Consider the following 12,919-nt stretch of genomic DNA (forward strand, 5'->3'; position numbering starts at 1 on the left):
TTGTCGCCTCCCAGCGTCGCAAACGATGACTTCGCCGTGAATTCCTATTGTAATGTCAGATGGCTTGTCGAAGATCGAGTAAACTACAGGTCTCAGCTCCGTGAAATCCGTTCCGTCGGATAATGTGCTGAGGTCAGGCGTGGGTCCACGACGACTACCCCATTCCAGCAGAGGTTTACCTGTAGGTGAGAACCGCTGGATACGTTTGTTGCCTTCATCGCACACAAAGAGATCACCAACCCCATTGACAGCGAGAGCGCATGGACCCACGAAATCTCCCAGCTTCCATCCGTATCGGCCCACAACCTGAACAACGATCCCAGTGAATGTCATGATCTGGATGCGGTGGTTTCCAGAGTCCACAATGGCGATATACCCTCGAGGTGTAAACTTCGCGTCGGTGATGCCTCGAAACTCGCCACGCGCGGTGCCCGAACGCCCGATCACGTGCTCCAAGTCACCACTCCCGGAGAAAATCTGGATGCGGTTGAGTTTTCCGTCCGCCACGGCGAGTTCTCCTCGCAAGTTCACGGCCACTGCAATGGGGCTAAGGAACTGTCCTGGCGCTGAGCCGTGACTGCCAACGAGCGCCGTATTGCCGTTCACTTCACTGTTCAAAGCCATTTGAAGTTGCCCTTTGTCATCGGGGTTAAACGCGGCGCCGAAACCACGGATGCAGCATTTAGAAATATCACACACTAACAAGCACCTGGTCAACGGGTTCCAGCAAATTCCTCGCGATAATGGCACGCTGCACTCGGTCCCGCCAAACAGCGTCTTCTTCACGACGACGCCACCCTGTTCCAGAGTTCTGTAGTCTCGACCACAGATTGGCGTTACCTTCAACTCCATTCCCAAACCAAGCAAACACAGAGAATGCCTCGCTCTTGCTAATTGATAAAGTTAGTTATTTATGCGGGGCGACATGGGATTGGGATCAACCTTCTAGTTCCCGGCCATCCGAGTGGAGTTGAACGCTGTCATAAGCGGCGGCCTTGCTCTGTCGAGATACAAAACCTAGATACACTGATAGCACCAGGATGCAGATCGCGCAGAGCACCATATTGACCAAGAAGAGGAGCGGCCACGACGCTAACAAACTGGGCAGGAACGGAAGCACCATGCGCGCGATAGACGCAGAGGCGCCGAAGACTCCCATGAGCAGACCCTGAGGCCTCGATCCCAGTACTTTAGAGAAAGCTGATACGACCACGGCTGACGTTAGTGGACAGCCGATGCTCCACACGAATATTTCAGCAGCTACGAAGATGTTGAACTGTTGCTGGGAATGGGCTTCGTCGATGTCATCACTTCGCTCGTTGTTGACGTGCATATCCGCGCACAGCGTCAACAAAACAGCGTTGCCTACGAGCAGCATCGCGAAGCCGAAGAGCAGGAAACCGACGTCGGAGACTTTCTTGCGCAGAATCTGCACTGAGCCGTACGAAATTAATCCGAGGAGGCCGACAATGAGATAAAACGTGGACGCGTCCTGCGTCGCCTGAACCGAGTCCTGCTCCGCCGTTGTGTTGCGATTCGTCATCTCCAGAAAAAGTGGCACGTTCACCGTCTCGAAGATGGAGAGGATGCCTCTGGCGTTGAAATTTAGGAAGATGAATACCAGCATGCCCACCGTCACCGCGCGATCGGACAGTTCGGGTCCAGATGAACCCTGTGCAGGCTTCGCTTTAGCAGCATCTCCATCTTCCGCCTCATCCACAGCAATTGCGAGCACCTTCTCGGCCGGCTTGGTAGTTTCGGGTGATGGAGCGGAGCTTGCAGTGGGGGATTGCGGGGCATCTTCGCGCGAGACTGAGTCGTCATAAATTATGTTGTTGAAGACGATCGTGATCAGGTTCAACGCGACCAAGAGGAATCCCGGGGCTGTGAAGCGGTTGAACTGGAGCAGGTCTCCACCAATCTCGATCTGCGTGTCTCCGACCACGCTGCCAAGACCGGGCGTGAGCGCGTACGCTAGAAACACGACCGTTGCGAACAGCGTGAAGTACTGTAGTCTCTGATCCACCCTCGTAAGCATGGCGATATTCGCTCGACAGACGCTGCGGTTGCCAGCGCCAAACCCGATGACAAAGCGGCTCAGCGCGAGCAGCGTCCTACTGTGCACCGACGCGCTGTAGGGCAGCACGTACATCAAGTTGCCCACCACAGCGCAGGCTCCCGCCACATTGTACAGCACGCGGAACGACGTGCGGTCGCAGAGCCAGCCGAACAGCAGCGACGAGAAGAACCGCCCCACGCTGAAGAGTGCCGTGAGCAGCGCGATGTCCTCCAGCCCGCCGCCAAGTTCCTGCACGTACGTGAACAGCGTCGGCAGCACCAGGCCGCGCGCCGCCTCCGCGCCGAACTCAGACAAGTGGATCAGCGCCATGTGCGCGTACCACGACCGCACTCGCCGTCGTCGATCGCCGTCATCCCGAGCTGCTGGCAGCTGCAACTTCTCCTCCTTCTCCGCCGATTCCGCAGCAATTGATACCGTCGGAGCGTCTGCCGCTACTGCGCCCATGGCAGCAACTTGTCAAGTGGTCATGGCGATCGTCCAGCGCCGAGGTACCTTCATGGACCACTTCGGTGTATTAATACATGGACGTCACGTTTGACACGCCACGAGATGTACAGTGCGTGTCAAAAGTTCAGTCGCCATATCCCACTCCCTCTTACAGCCAATCAGTAGTCACTATTTCGTTTTTAATCCAATGATTTCGCAGGCCCATCCCCTTCGTTATCCCCATCAGATCCCCACGCCAGCCATTCGTGAACGGAGCTCCTCAAGGACGACTGTACCGGTACACTGTACTGTAGCAACATGGACTGCACGTCGCCGTCGATGCTCATCGGGGCCAATTGGCCCAAGGAGATCCTGGAGAACCCACTGTCGCTGGACGGAGACGCGCTGTCGCTGGACGGAGCAGCCGACAGCGCCGAGTTCAGCCACCTGGACCACCGCAATGGCGCGCGCAACGTGTACAAGTTCGGCGGCACGTCCGTGGGCAGCCCGGCGCGGCTCTGCGGCCTCGTGCGCATCGTGCGCAGCGAGCGCGAGCGCGTGCTGGCCGTCGTGGTGTCCGCCATGGGCCACTCGACCGACTACCTGCTGGAAGCTGTGGCGTTCGCGGCCAAGGGGGACGCCGACAGCGCGCTCGAGGTCGTGGACAAACTGCAGGCGCTGACGCTCACGAACGCGCACGACACGCAGACGGAGCTGCAGGTGGAGCCCCTGGAGGACATGACGGAGCTCATAGTCGACCACTTCAAGCCGCTGCGGGAGCTGCTCTTCGGCATCTGCCTGCTGCAGGAGCAGACGGCCGCGGCCACGGACACGGTGCTGTCCTTCGGTGAGCGCATCAGCGCCACGATCGTCGCCAAGCTGCTGACCAAGGCAGGCGTCGAGGCCTTCTACCTGGACGCCAGGGACTGGCTCATCACGGACGACACGCACGGCTGCGCCAAGGTCTTCTTTGACGAGTCCAAGGAGAAGCTGCAGCAGCTCGCGGCGCAGTGGAAGCCCAACACGCTGCCGGTAATCACAGGCTTTATTGCTCGTACGCGCGGTGGCCGCACCACGACGCTGGGACGCAACGGATCGGACTACACGGCCACGCTGGTGGGTGCCTCGCTCGGCGCCGACTACGTGCTGATCAACACCGACATCTCGGGCGTTATGACTGCGGACCCGAGGATCGTGGACCGCGCAGTGGCGCTCTCGCACCTGAACCACCACGAAGCTCTGGAGCTGGCTGTGTACGGCACGCGCATGTTCCACGCGCGCACCATGGTGCCGCTGATCAAGGGCGACGTGACCATGCTCATCCGTAACACCATGGACCCCAACGGCCACGGCACTTACATCAGTGGCGTTGGCCGCTCGGGCACGCGCGAGACGTGCACCACCTCGCTGGAGAACCTTGCGATCATCGAGGCCCGCACGCGCATCCTTCAGGACGGCAGCAACGACCCTCACCAGCAAGAAAACATCGGAGCTCGCGTGACCAAGGTGCTGGAGGAGCTCAAGATTCCCGTCTGGCTGTCGATCCGCGGAGCTCATGGCCAGGCGATCAGCGTCGTGGTGCCTCGCAGTGCCGAAGAACAGGCCTGCGCAGCCATCAACGCTGAGCTGAGCGCTGAGATCGAGTCTCACGAAGTTGACCCTCTGAATGCCGAGTCCCCCGTGACTATGCTTTCCGTCGTGGCCGAAGACTTGTCCAAGATCCCTTACAACCAGACCAAGTTCTTCGGGGCCCTCGCCGACGCCGGCATTGAAGTGCTCGCCGTCGGTCAGGGCACTAGCTCACGATCGTTGAGTTGTGTCATTCGGGGTGCCGACACGAAGGTGGCTGTGCGTCGTGTACACGACGCCTTCAACGTGGACTACCTCGTCACCAACGTCGTTCTATTGGGCTGCAACCATATCACGCTGGGCGTGGTGCGCCAGCTCCAGAAGCAGCAGGAGCTGTACCGCTTCCAGCACAAGGCGCGCGTCAACATCGTTGGCTTCGGCTCGAACTGCTGCGACTTCATGTACAACCCCAAGGGCTTCACGTTTGAGGAGCTTATCGCGCGGCTGGAAGGCTGCAAGAGCACCAACGCTGTGATTTCTGCGTCAACTTCAACCAGTGCGTCAGCTCAGTACGCCGGTGCGCCGTCGCTCGAGCAACTGGATCAATTGCAGGACTTGGCCATTCCGATCCTCGTCGACTGCTCCGGCCAGGCGAACACCAAGGACCTCTACTCGGCCTGCATTGAGCGCGGTATCCACGTCGTGGCTTCCAACGCACGATCGGTGAGCAGCCTGCCGCCCACGTCCTCGCGTGAGAGTGTGGCCACCACCCGCGCTAAGACTGGCCGTACGTTCTTCATGTACACATCTACTATCGGCGCCAGTCTGCCGGTGGTCGACACGCTCGGCAACATCCTGCGCACGGGCGACCGCGTACTAAGCATCGAGACCTCGCTCAGCGGCTCGATGAACTTTGTCGCCAACGAAGTCATGAAGGGCAAGAAGCTCTCGGAGGCCGTCGGCGAGGTGCTCCGCAAGGGCTACTGCGAGCGCGACCCGCGTGAAGACTTCACTGGCACGGACATGATCTCCAAGATTGTGGTACTGGCGCGTGCTCTCGGCGTTCATCTCAACCCGAACGCTGTTCAGCTGGAGCCGCTGATCCCGCAGAGTGTTCTGGATACGATTTCGTGGTCGAGCGAAATGGAGGTGGAAGACATCGTCTCCGGACTCGAGGCGTACGACGAAGCCTTCCGTGAGAAGTACTATGTGCCGGCTGTGGCGGAGGGCAAGCGTCTGCACTACGTTGCTTCGATCGACCTGGCCAAATTCCCGTCGATCCAGGCCAAGATCCAGCCCGTGCTCGTCAACGAGGACCACCCGGCCTACCACACCAAGGACAACGAAATCGCCTTCGGCTTATCTTCCGTGCAGTACCCCAATCCGTTGGTCCTCAAAGGCTCCGGCACCGGTGCCGCCGCTAGCGCCACTGGTGTCCTGCGTGACGTCCTCACTATCCTCAATTCGCTTAACGGCAAGAACGTCCACGTCTAAACTACAAGGACAAGGAGTGCAGTATGACTGCAAGCCACTGACTTCAAGTGGCACCTACCACCGACCGACCCGAGCTTCGGGTGCGCTCGGTGTGAGTAGCTTTCGTATTCCATCCCAAATGTGCATAACCTACTAATCCACCTATGCGTGTAGCAGCATTTCACGTTGGTTGATGCGGAACGCGACGTGTTGATTGTTGAAAGTTTTAGGTAAAACGCATTTCGGCTACGACTTCGTTTGTCGTCACGAAATTCATGAATCGCTGCCAAGTACTACTTGGGCATCCGTGACCAGCCTTTGACATCAAGTTGTGACGTTAACATGCTACGTCGACATGGGGGCGGCAGCAGGAGCGACGCGGGCCGACGTCACGTAAATCGGCGCGATCGAGACAGCTGGAGCAGCAGCCGGAGTAGGAGCAGCAGCAGCAGGGCCAACGGCCGACATCAACGCAGGAAGTGCCGCATTCAACAGACCAGTTGCATGACTCGCCAATGCAGTCGGGTTGCGACTCGTCACCGCCGAGATGAGACCCGCAGCGTTGGTGAGTACCGCCGGGTTCGAGCCAAGGCTAGACAGCAGACCAAAGAGGCTCTCGGTCGACATGGCGGCGATAGCCGGATCCACCGCGCTTGGGTTCTTGGAGAACAGCTCCTTGATATCCTTGGCGAGCTGCATGCGTTCGTCGCTGGACATCGGCGAGCTTGAGACCGTCGTCGGCGGGTCGGCCGTCACGAATGCGACGAAGTAGACCAGCGCAAGAGCGATCGCAGCAATGGACATCTTCATGGTGGCGATTGGGGAAGTGTGAGACGCTGGAGTGGTTGGAGTCCAAATGAACAATGGCAGGTGCCTCGTGCGCCGTGGAGTGGACTTGGAATCGAGGAAAACACCGAGAAACATTTAGCGTGGAAATCTCTGTGCGCGCGAGTTGAAGAATTTTTACTCGGTGCGTACAGCCCCGATTCTCGACTTCTTCCTGGGTGTTTTCCTCGATAAACAAAACCCAGTAAGTGAAAACTCACTCCTGCTGTCACTGTTCAATTGGACTCCCAGCACTCAAGTCGGCCTTCCACCCAGCGCTTCAACTACCAAGCTATCATGAAGATTGCTGCGATCGCTGCTGCGCTGGTCTGTCTCGTGTCGTTCGTGACGGCGGCTGAGGAACACGCCACCATGGACGTTGGCATGACCTCAGACCCAGCCACAAACCCCGGTCTTCGCGGCACGTCGGTGTCCGTGCCTGTCGGGGCCATCACCAACACCGTCGATGCCACGAACAACAAGGTGTTCTTGAACAAGAGCAACGTCCTCTTGTCGAAGAGCGACCGCGTGCAGCTCGTCAAGATCATCAAGGAGAAGCTGGCTACGCACCCGGAGGAGGTGGACCCGGCCGCGGCTAACTTCGTGCTCGAGCAACTCGAGCAACTCGAGCCGGACAACGGCAACACCAGCGGCACGACGGCGAATGTCGCGACGAACCCGGCGGTGATCTCCAACGTTATCAATTCCATCCTATCGGCCGTTCAACGCAATCCCGCGGCGGCAACAGGCTACGCGGTTGGTGCTGCCACTGCGGCGATTCCTGCGGTCATGGCGCCGCCTACCCCAGTGGCGACTCGATTCAACGTGAACAGGCCGACGATGCGGCAGATTCCCATGTCTAGTACCGCGATGGGATCTGCTGCGGGTAACTCGCCGTCGTCGTAAGTAGGAATTCAACCATTCACCGGTTGCCGTCGGACACTGTGGTGCTTTGGGTGCACTTCCTACAGAGATTGAAGTCACTCGATGCATGCGTTTTATCCTAATCACCTGAATCGAACAAACCATTTTGTTTGAACGTTGAATTTGAGTGACCATACCAGAATCATCTCACACAACATTTTTTGAGGGTGAAATTAGAAGTTGTCTACCATAGGACTTAGTTATGGCAAAAGCGTTGTTTGCAGCCATAGATTCTACTTTGCAGAATTCAAGAAAGCAACGCATCCACTTCTAGGAGGCCAGGGATTCCGCTGAATCGTAGCGCGGTGGGGAAGTCTTTCGGCGAGGGGCTGCTTTCAGCTTGATGAGGAACTGCAGTGCTTCCACCCAGTCGCTTCGTTTGATCTTTTTTACCTCCGGGCTCTCTCCATCGGCAATCTGAATCAAAAACAGGTATTAGTCCCCAAACTCCGTAGCATATTTCATTGTCAGCACCTACCTCGAGATCCAAGGTTCGGTTCTCTTCGTATTCAACAGAGAAGCAGTGAGGAGCTCGTGCTGGTTGTTTTGCACGGTCAAAGACTCGTGTGTCTTGCCCGACGCACACGCGTACGATGGAACGCGTCGGGATAGTCGCTTTTGGAACTGTGCTATTCACCTTCCGGTAATTTAAATATTCAAGGTCGGCAGAGCACCACACGAAGCGCACGTGGGGTTTCCCGTAGCGACCGTACTTCACGAATAAGCTCCCATTGCGTAAGAGCTCCATGCGTTTCCGGATCAAATCGCTGCCGGATTTTCGAGGACTCCCAGCAGCAGGATTTTCGACTCTTTCAGTCGTCAAAGCAGCTCCTCGAAGCGTAGTCATCTTATCGTTCGACTGCTCTTCTTCGGAAATACTTGCGTGACTGTACTCTGACCGCTTCGAAGTCTTGCCACTACGCGATTGAGCTTCGATCTTGACCGCTGGGGGCTGCAGTCGCGCAGCTGACGGTCGATCATATTCGTGTGTTTCCGAAGCCTCACTGTCATTCTCACTATCGCTTCCGCTGTTGGACGGGTCACGATCTCCCACGCTACCATCTCTCCCACTAGCTGAAGATCGGCGGTGCGATGATTGACGCTTACGAAGTGCACCAGTATGAGATTTCGATCGCGGAATCGAAGTCTTCGGCTCACCCTCGAGCTTTTGAGCTTCCGCTACGCTCTGAATTTGTTCCTTCAGTAGTTCGGCCTCGCGTTTTTGGTCAAGCAAACGCTGTTCAAGGGCCTCAACAGTTCGTGTTTGTTTGCTCATGAGTTCCTGTAACTCCGCAGCAGTGTTCGACGCGAAAAAGGTATTTTCTTTGAGAACTACCAGACATCCAAGAGCCGTAGCCATACCCAGTTCTCGGATTCCTTGTGCGACGGCCTCGTAAAGCAGTCGGGCTTTTTCAAATCCACCTTTGCTTTGTGGTTTGTCTAGCTCTTCACGCGGTAGATCCCCAGTGAGTAGCAATCTCTCCACGATCTCCTCGCACTGCATCCAGTCTACTTTTTTGCCCATTTGGTCGGACCGATCACGCGCGCTTTTCGCAGCAGCTATTGCCGCCTGAGTCTCTTCTTGAGCTAACGTAAGACGCCGGTGCCAATGCTGCTCCTGCTTCGCGAAATGAATAGCTTGCGCTTTCATTTCGTTTTCCAATTGAACAGCGCGAGCTTGCAACTCGGCATTTGTGGCTTCCAGCTCTGCGTTGAGCTTTTCGACTGCTTCCAGGCGCTTCTCAGTGTCCACTTCAGTGTTTACTGCAATATCGACTGCCACCTCTGAGCAGCGCTGCATGAAGCGGCAAGTCGAAATGGATTCATCAATGAAGTCGTTCTCAGGATTGAGTGTAGCGATGAAAACGGACTTGCAATTGCCGCCCAGACTGCCACGCAAAACCGATGTGAGCATGGAATTGCGGTACGGAATATGATACGTCCTCGAAACTGCGTTGCGTTTGCTCCGTAGCGACAGGATGACCTACAAGAGTTGCAAACCTATAATATGAATTTCATATCACAAATTAATTTGTCGCAAACAGTGTACCTGTTCGAGGTGATGAAGTGAGAGGTTGATGTGTTTTCCTTCCGAGCGCATACGCTGGGTGCCGTCACGCTTGTAAACTCGCTCGGAACCCGCAAGATCGACCAGATGAAGCTTGGATGTCACAATCATATCCGAATCAATGGGCCGTGACTCGATCATCACACTGAAGATTGAATGGGAACGGGACGAAGCCTATAGCATTTACAAGATTGTTAGTACAGCGGCAATAGACATATTGTTATGTCAGCGTACCTGGTTCATAGGGGTATCACTCGTCACACGGTTCATGTTACCAAGGAAGAGAAGATTTAGTGCCTCTTCCTCTGATACCGCTTCAAAAACTCTGTGCACGCACACACAATTTAATACACCGCTTCACGAAAGTTTAACCATGAGTGCAGGCTGACTTACCCCAAGTTTCTAAAGTGCATGTCGCCTTCGTCATCGTCCATGAGAAGAACCTTCGTCCACTCTTCGATTGGTCGGTCGGTGTGAGATCTACGTGCAGGGCCAAGCTGCAATATCAGTAAAAGCAAGCTTCCCAAAATTGACAGGTGTGCTTACCGATCGAGCAGGTCGTAGACGTTTTCGTTGTAGATCTCGAGATATGAAATGTAGCACGAATAGCGCATGTTTGGTCTTTTCTCGAACTCCTCAAAGATTGTCGAGAGCACGCGAGGGATTATTCCTCGGTCTGCATAATGCTCGCCTCCCGTAATTGTGTAGGTTTTGCCCGAGCCAGTCTGCCCATAGGCGAGGATAGTTCCATTGTAGCCATCCAGTGCACTGTAGACGATGTCCATACAGACTTCGTTGAATACTTGCTCTTGCGAGATGCTTGGGTCAAATACGTCGTTGAAGTGGAAGTCGAGTCCGTCGCGCTGCTTAAGGTGCATTCGGGAGTCATCGTCGTCTGGAGGTGGGAACGCTATGACTGTCCTACTGAATCGACCGTCGTCGACTCTTTCTGACGACAGCGACAAACCATCAAGTGCGTTTGAGTACACATAGCACACGAGACGTAGCAAAAGAGAGAAATACGAACCGAGATCGAACTTGGCACAATCATGTCCACGCCGTGGAGGGCGCAGACGTGCGTAGGTGCCAATGTGCCACTTCACCATCGGCTTCAAGGCAACTTGATCGGAAGACACCAATACAGCGCAGGTCGTTTTCAAGTTAAGTTGAGACACGATTGAGCATCAAATTGAGGGGTAATTTTAGTTTTGTGTGCTTTATCTAGAATGCCGCAGGGAGAGCTTAGCCTGGATAATGCGAACACTAGTAAGCTATCGTTAGAGCAATGTGAACTTCGGCGTCGACAATAACCTGGGCATTTTTCACACAGTGAGTGGAGGTTAATGCGAAATAGAGGTCCAATAAAACTAGGTCGATACCTACCTGGCTGAAATCACTAACCAACACACCAGTCACACCCGACTTCGTTTGCTTGAAAAATGGTGTTAGCTGTTGCTCCAAAATTCGACGAACCGCCTTACGTCTAGCGGCATTCGACCGTGATATCGTCGAAATCACCCTCAAAAAGTCATCGACAGTGGCGCATCCTTTACTCTCGCGGTCATAGACGTCGAACAACACTATATAAACAAACACAATGCACACGATCAGCGCGAAAGATTGACCTCAGTAAACGCTGATCGCGGGAGACACGAACCTTGTCGCTTAATTTCGAGTGGTTGCTTGACGCTAAACACCGCTAGGATCGTCATAAACGCGGTGAAAGTGACGAGCTCATCGGCTGCATCTCCATCCTTCGGTTCGTGCAACGCAGCCCCTGCTTCCCCCTGCCGATGCAGAACCAGCCGAGCCACGAGCGGCACAAACGGCTGCGCTCGCAGCTCCGGCATCAGCAGCACCACATTCAGCGGCAGTCGCAGCTCTCGACCGACATCGTCCACCGGTATAAGATGCACGAATCTTTTCTTCAGTCGCCCCAGCTCCTGTCGTGAGACTGCAGCATGCCACCACCAAATAAGCAGAACGAACCTGCCTCCACCCCAACTACATCCACATACGTACACGGCTGTACCAGTCCAGCGGGATACGACACTTCTGTGCTCTCCAGCAATTCCAGCCTCTCCTGCACCGTCAACGGCTTGTTTCCTGTCTCTTCCCCCCCGTTCCGAGCCTTACGCCGCCCAAACATGCTTCGTTCTACTCACATGAGTGCAACAGCTTCAACTTGCGTGTCGCTTCGCGTGCAGCTCCCCCATTGGCTAAAACCTAAAATTAACCTTCACTCACGTAAACTTCCGCCGCTTGACACGGTATCCGTTACGCCGGCCACGTCAGTCTTCAATTTACCCCCTCGAGTCTACCATCTACTAGTATCTACCTACTCTACCATGGCCGAGACCCCGCAATTCGTAGTGCACCGCGGCTCCTGCCACTGCAAGGCGGTGCAGTTCGAGTTCGACGCGCCGAGCGACTTGGTGCAGACCGAGTGCAACTGCTCCATTTGCAGCATGAAGCGCAATGCCCACGCCATCGTGCCCAAGGCGCGCTTCCGCCTGATGCGCGGTCAGGACATGCTCACGCTCTACACGTTCAACACGCACCAGGCCCAGCACCTCTTCTGCAAGAGATGCGGCGTGCAGGCGTTTTACATCCCGCGCAGCAATCCGGACGGATACGCCGTCACGGTCGCCTGCGTGGATCCGGCCACCATCTCCAGCGTCACCACCGAAACCTTCGACGGCCAGAACTGGGAGGCGTCGTTCGAGGCGTCCGACATCGCCAGCTACTCCAAGGAATAGGGTGGTGCATTCAACCTCGAGACGGGCCCTAATGTAGTACAGTTCTACGGTTCGGAAATACACATTTCACGCACTGTGAGAAGCGTTCATTTCGAGTTTCACCGATTCACGGAAAGATGGCGCCAACTCAAGCGGGGATATTGACGACGTCGGGCAAGATGATGAAGTTCAATGCTCCGAGTCGGACGTGCGTGACGTTTTCATCGTGTGGTGGTTGGGGCAGCCAGTAAGTTGCTGTACGCGCGCGTCCCGGACGGTCAGAGCATCGCGTTCTTCCTTGAGGAAGACTGCGCGGGCAAGTTGGTGTTCAATAGTGACGCGGGGAAAACGTTCGGCAACGAGATCGTGAAGGACGACACGGCGGTGGTGCGCTCGTTTATTCTGGCGAAGTACACGCTGTATCCGGTAAAGGGGATCATCAGCATGTGTCGAGATGAGAGTGCGTCGCTGTTGAATGCGACGGAGGGAAATGACGACAACGCGGAATGGTTGTCAATTTCGAGTGCCAGCCGTGGTGGCAATCTATCTGCGAACTGGTTTGACACTCTGCCGGACGGAGGAGATGTCGAAATTGGCGATGCTTGAGGTGAGAAGGACAAGTTAGAGATATTACTCTTTTTTTGGGGATAAAAATGTTGTTACCACCTAGCTTGGTTATTTGCTAGTACCCTGACTGAAAACGAGGTGGTGCCTACAACCTAGTCTTACACAGCGACCATCGATCGTCTCCTTTGCAGCTTCAAATTCGATTCTCGCCACTTCTCTTTTTGCCAAGCTACCTCCAAATGTTGCCGG

The 12,919-nt window shown here is 55.5% G+C and overlaps 7 protein-coding genes across 7 annotated transcripts; 4 read left to right on the top strand and 3 right to left on the bottom strand.

The window, feature by feature from the left end:
- Positions 1 to 937: 937 nt before the first annotated feature.
- IUM83_17076 (Major Facilitator Superfamily (MFS)) lies at positions 938 to 2,524 on the bottom strand (the record flags this gene model as incomplete). Its single annotated transcript, XM_067942003.1, has 1 exon — positions 938 to 2,524. One exon carries the CDS (start codon positions 2,522 to 2,524, stop codon positions 938 to 940), a length of 1,587 nt encoding a protein of 528 aa, XP_067792489.1.
- A 300-nt stretch (positions 2,525 to 2,824) lies between these two features.
- IUM83_17077 (Bifunctional aspartokinase/homoserine dehydrogenase) lies at positions 2,825 to 5,569 on the top strand (the record flags this gene model as incomplete). The annotated part of the gene is made up of 1 exon (XM_067942004.1): positions 2,825 to 5,569. The coding sequence occupies one exon, from the start codon at positions 2,825 to 2,827 to the stop codon at positions 5,567 to 5,569; it is 2,745 nt and encodes a 914-aa protein (XP_067792474.1).
- Positions 5,570 to 5,893: 324 nt separating this feature from the next.
- On the bottom strand, positions 5,894 to 6,358 carry IUM83_17078 (uncharacterized protein; the record flags this gene model as incomplete). Its single annotated transcript, XM_067942005.1, has 1 exon — positions 5,894 to 6,358. One exon carries the CDS (start codon positions 6,356 to 6,358, stop codon positions 5,894 to 5,896), a length of 465 nt encoding a protein of 154 aa, XP_067792502.1.
- A 312-nt stretch (positions 6,359 to 6,670) lies between these two features.
- IUM83_17079 (uncharacterized protein) lies at positions 6,671 to 7,279 on the top strand (the record flags this gene model as incomplete). Its single annotated transcript, XM_067942006.1, has 1 exon — positions 6,671 to 7,279. The coding sequence occupies one exon, from the start codon at positions 6,671 to 6,673 to the stop codon at positions 7,277 to 7,279; it is 609 nt and encodes a 202-aa protein (XP_067792485.1).
- A 288-nt stretch (positions 7,280 to 7,567) lies between these two features.
- IUM83_17080 (kinesin-like protein) lies at positions 7,568 to 11,514 on the bottom strand (the record flags this gene model as incomplete). The annotated part of the gene is made up of 10 exons (XM_067942007.1): positions 7,568 to 7,714; positions 7,776 to 9,281; positions 9,348 to 9,539; positions 9,600 to 9,690; positions 9,759 to 9,845; positions 9,912 to 10,314; positions 10,393 to 10,485; positions 10,847 to 10,945; positions 11,023 to 11,319; positions 11,388 to 11,514. 10 exons carry the CDS (start codon positions 11,512 to 11,514, stop codon positions 7,568 to 7,570), a joined length of 3,042 nt encoding a protein of 1,013 aa, XP_067792554.1.
- A 199-nt stretch (positions 11,515 to 11,713) lies between these two features.
- On the top strand, positions 11,714 to 12,124 carry IUM83_17081 (Proline-rich protein 6; the record flags this gene model as incomplete). Its single annotated transcript, XM_067942008.1, has 1 exon — positions 11,714 to 12,124. The coding sequence occupies one exon, from the start codon at positions 11,714 to 11,716 to the stop codon at positions 12,122 to 12,124; it is 411 nt and encodes a 136-aa protein (XP_067792545.1).
- A 231-nt stretch (positions 12,125 to 12,355) lies between these two features.
- On the top strand, positions 12,356 to 12,709 carry IUM83_17082 (uncharacterized protein; the record flags this gene model as incomplete). The annotated part of the gene is made up of 1 exon (XM_067942009.1): positions 12,356 to 12,709. One exon carries the CDS (start codon positions 12,356 to 12,358, stop codon positions 12,707 to 12,709), a length of 354 nt encoding a protein of 117 aa, XP_067792552.1.
- Positions 12,710 to 12,919: the final 210 nt, after the last annotated feature.

Source organism: Phytophthora cinnamomi (genome assembly GCF_018691715.1).
Source record: "Phytophthora cinnamomi strain GKB4 chromosome Unknown Contig34, whole genome shotgun sequence".
NCBI classification, from domain to species: Eukaryota; Oomycota; class Peronosporomycetes; order Peronosporales; family Peronosporaceae; genus Phytophthora; species Phytophthora cinnamomi.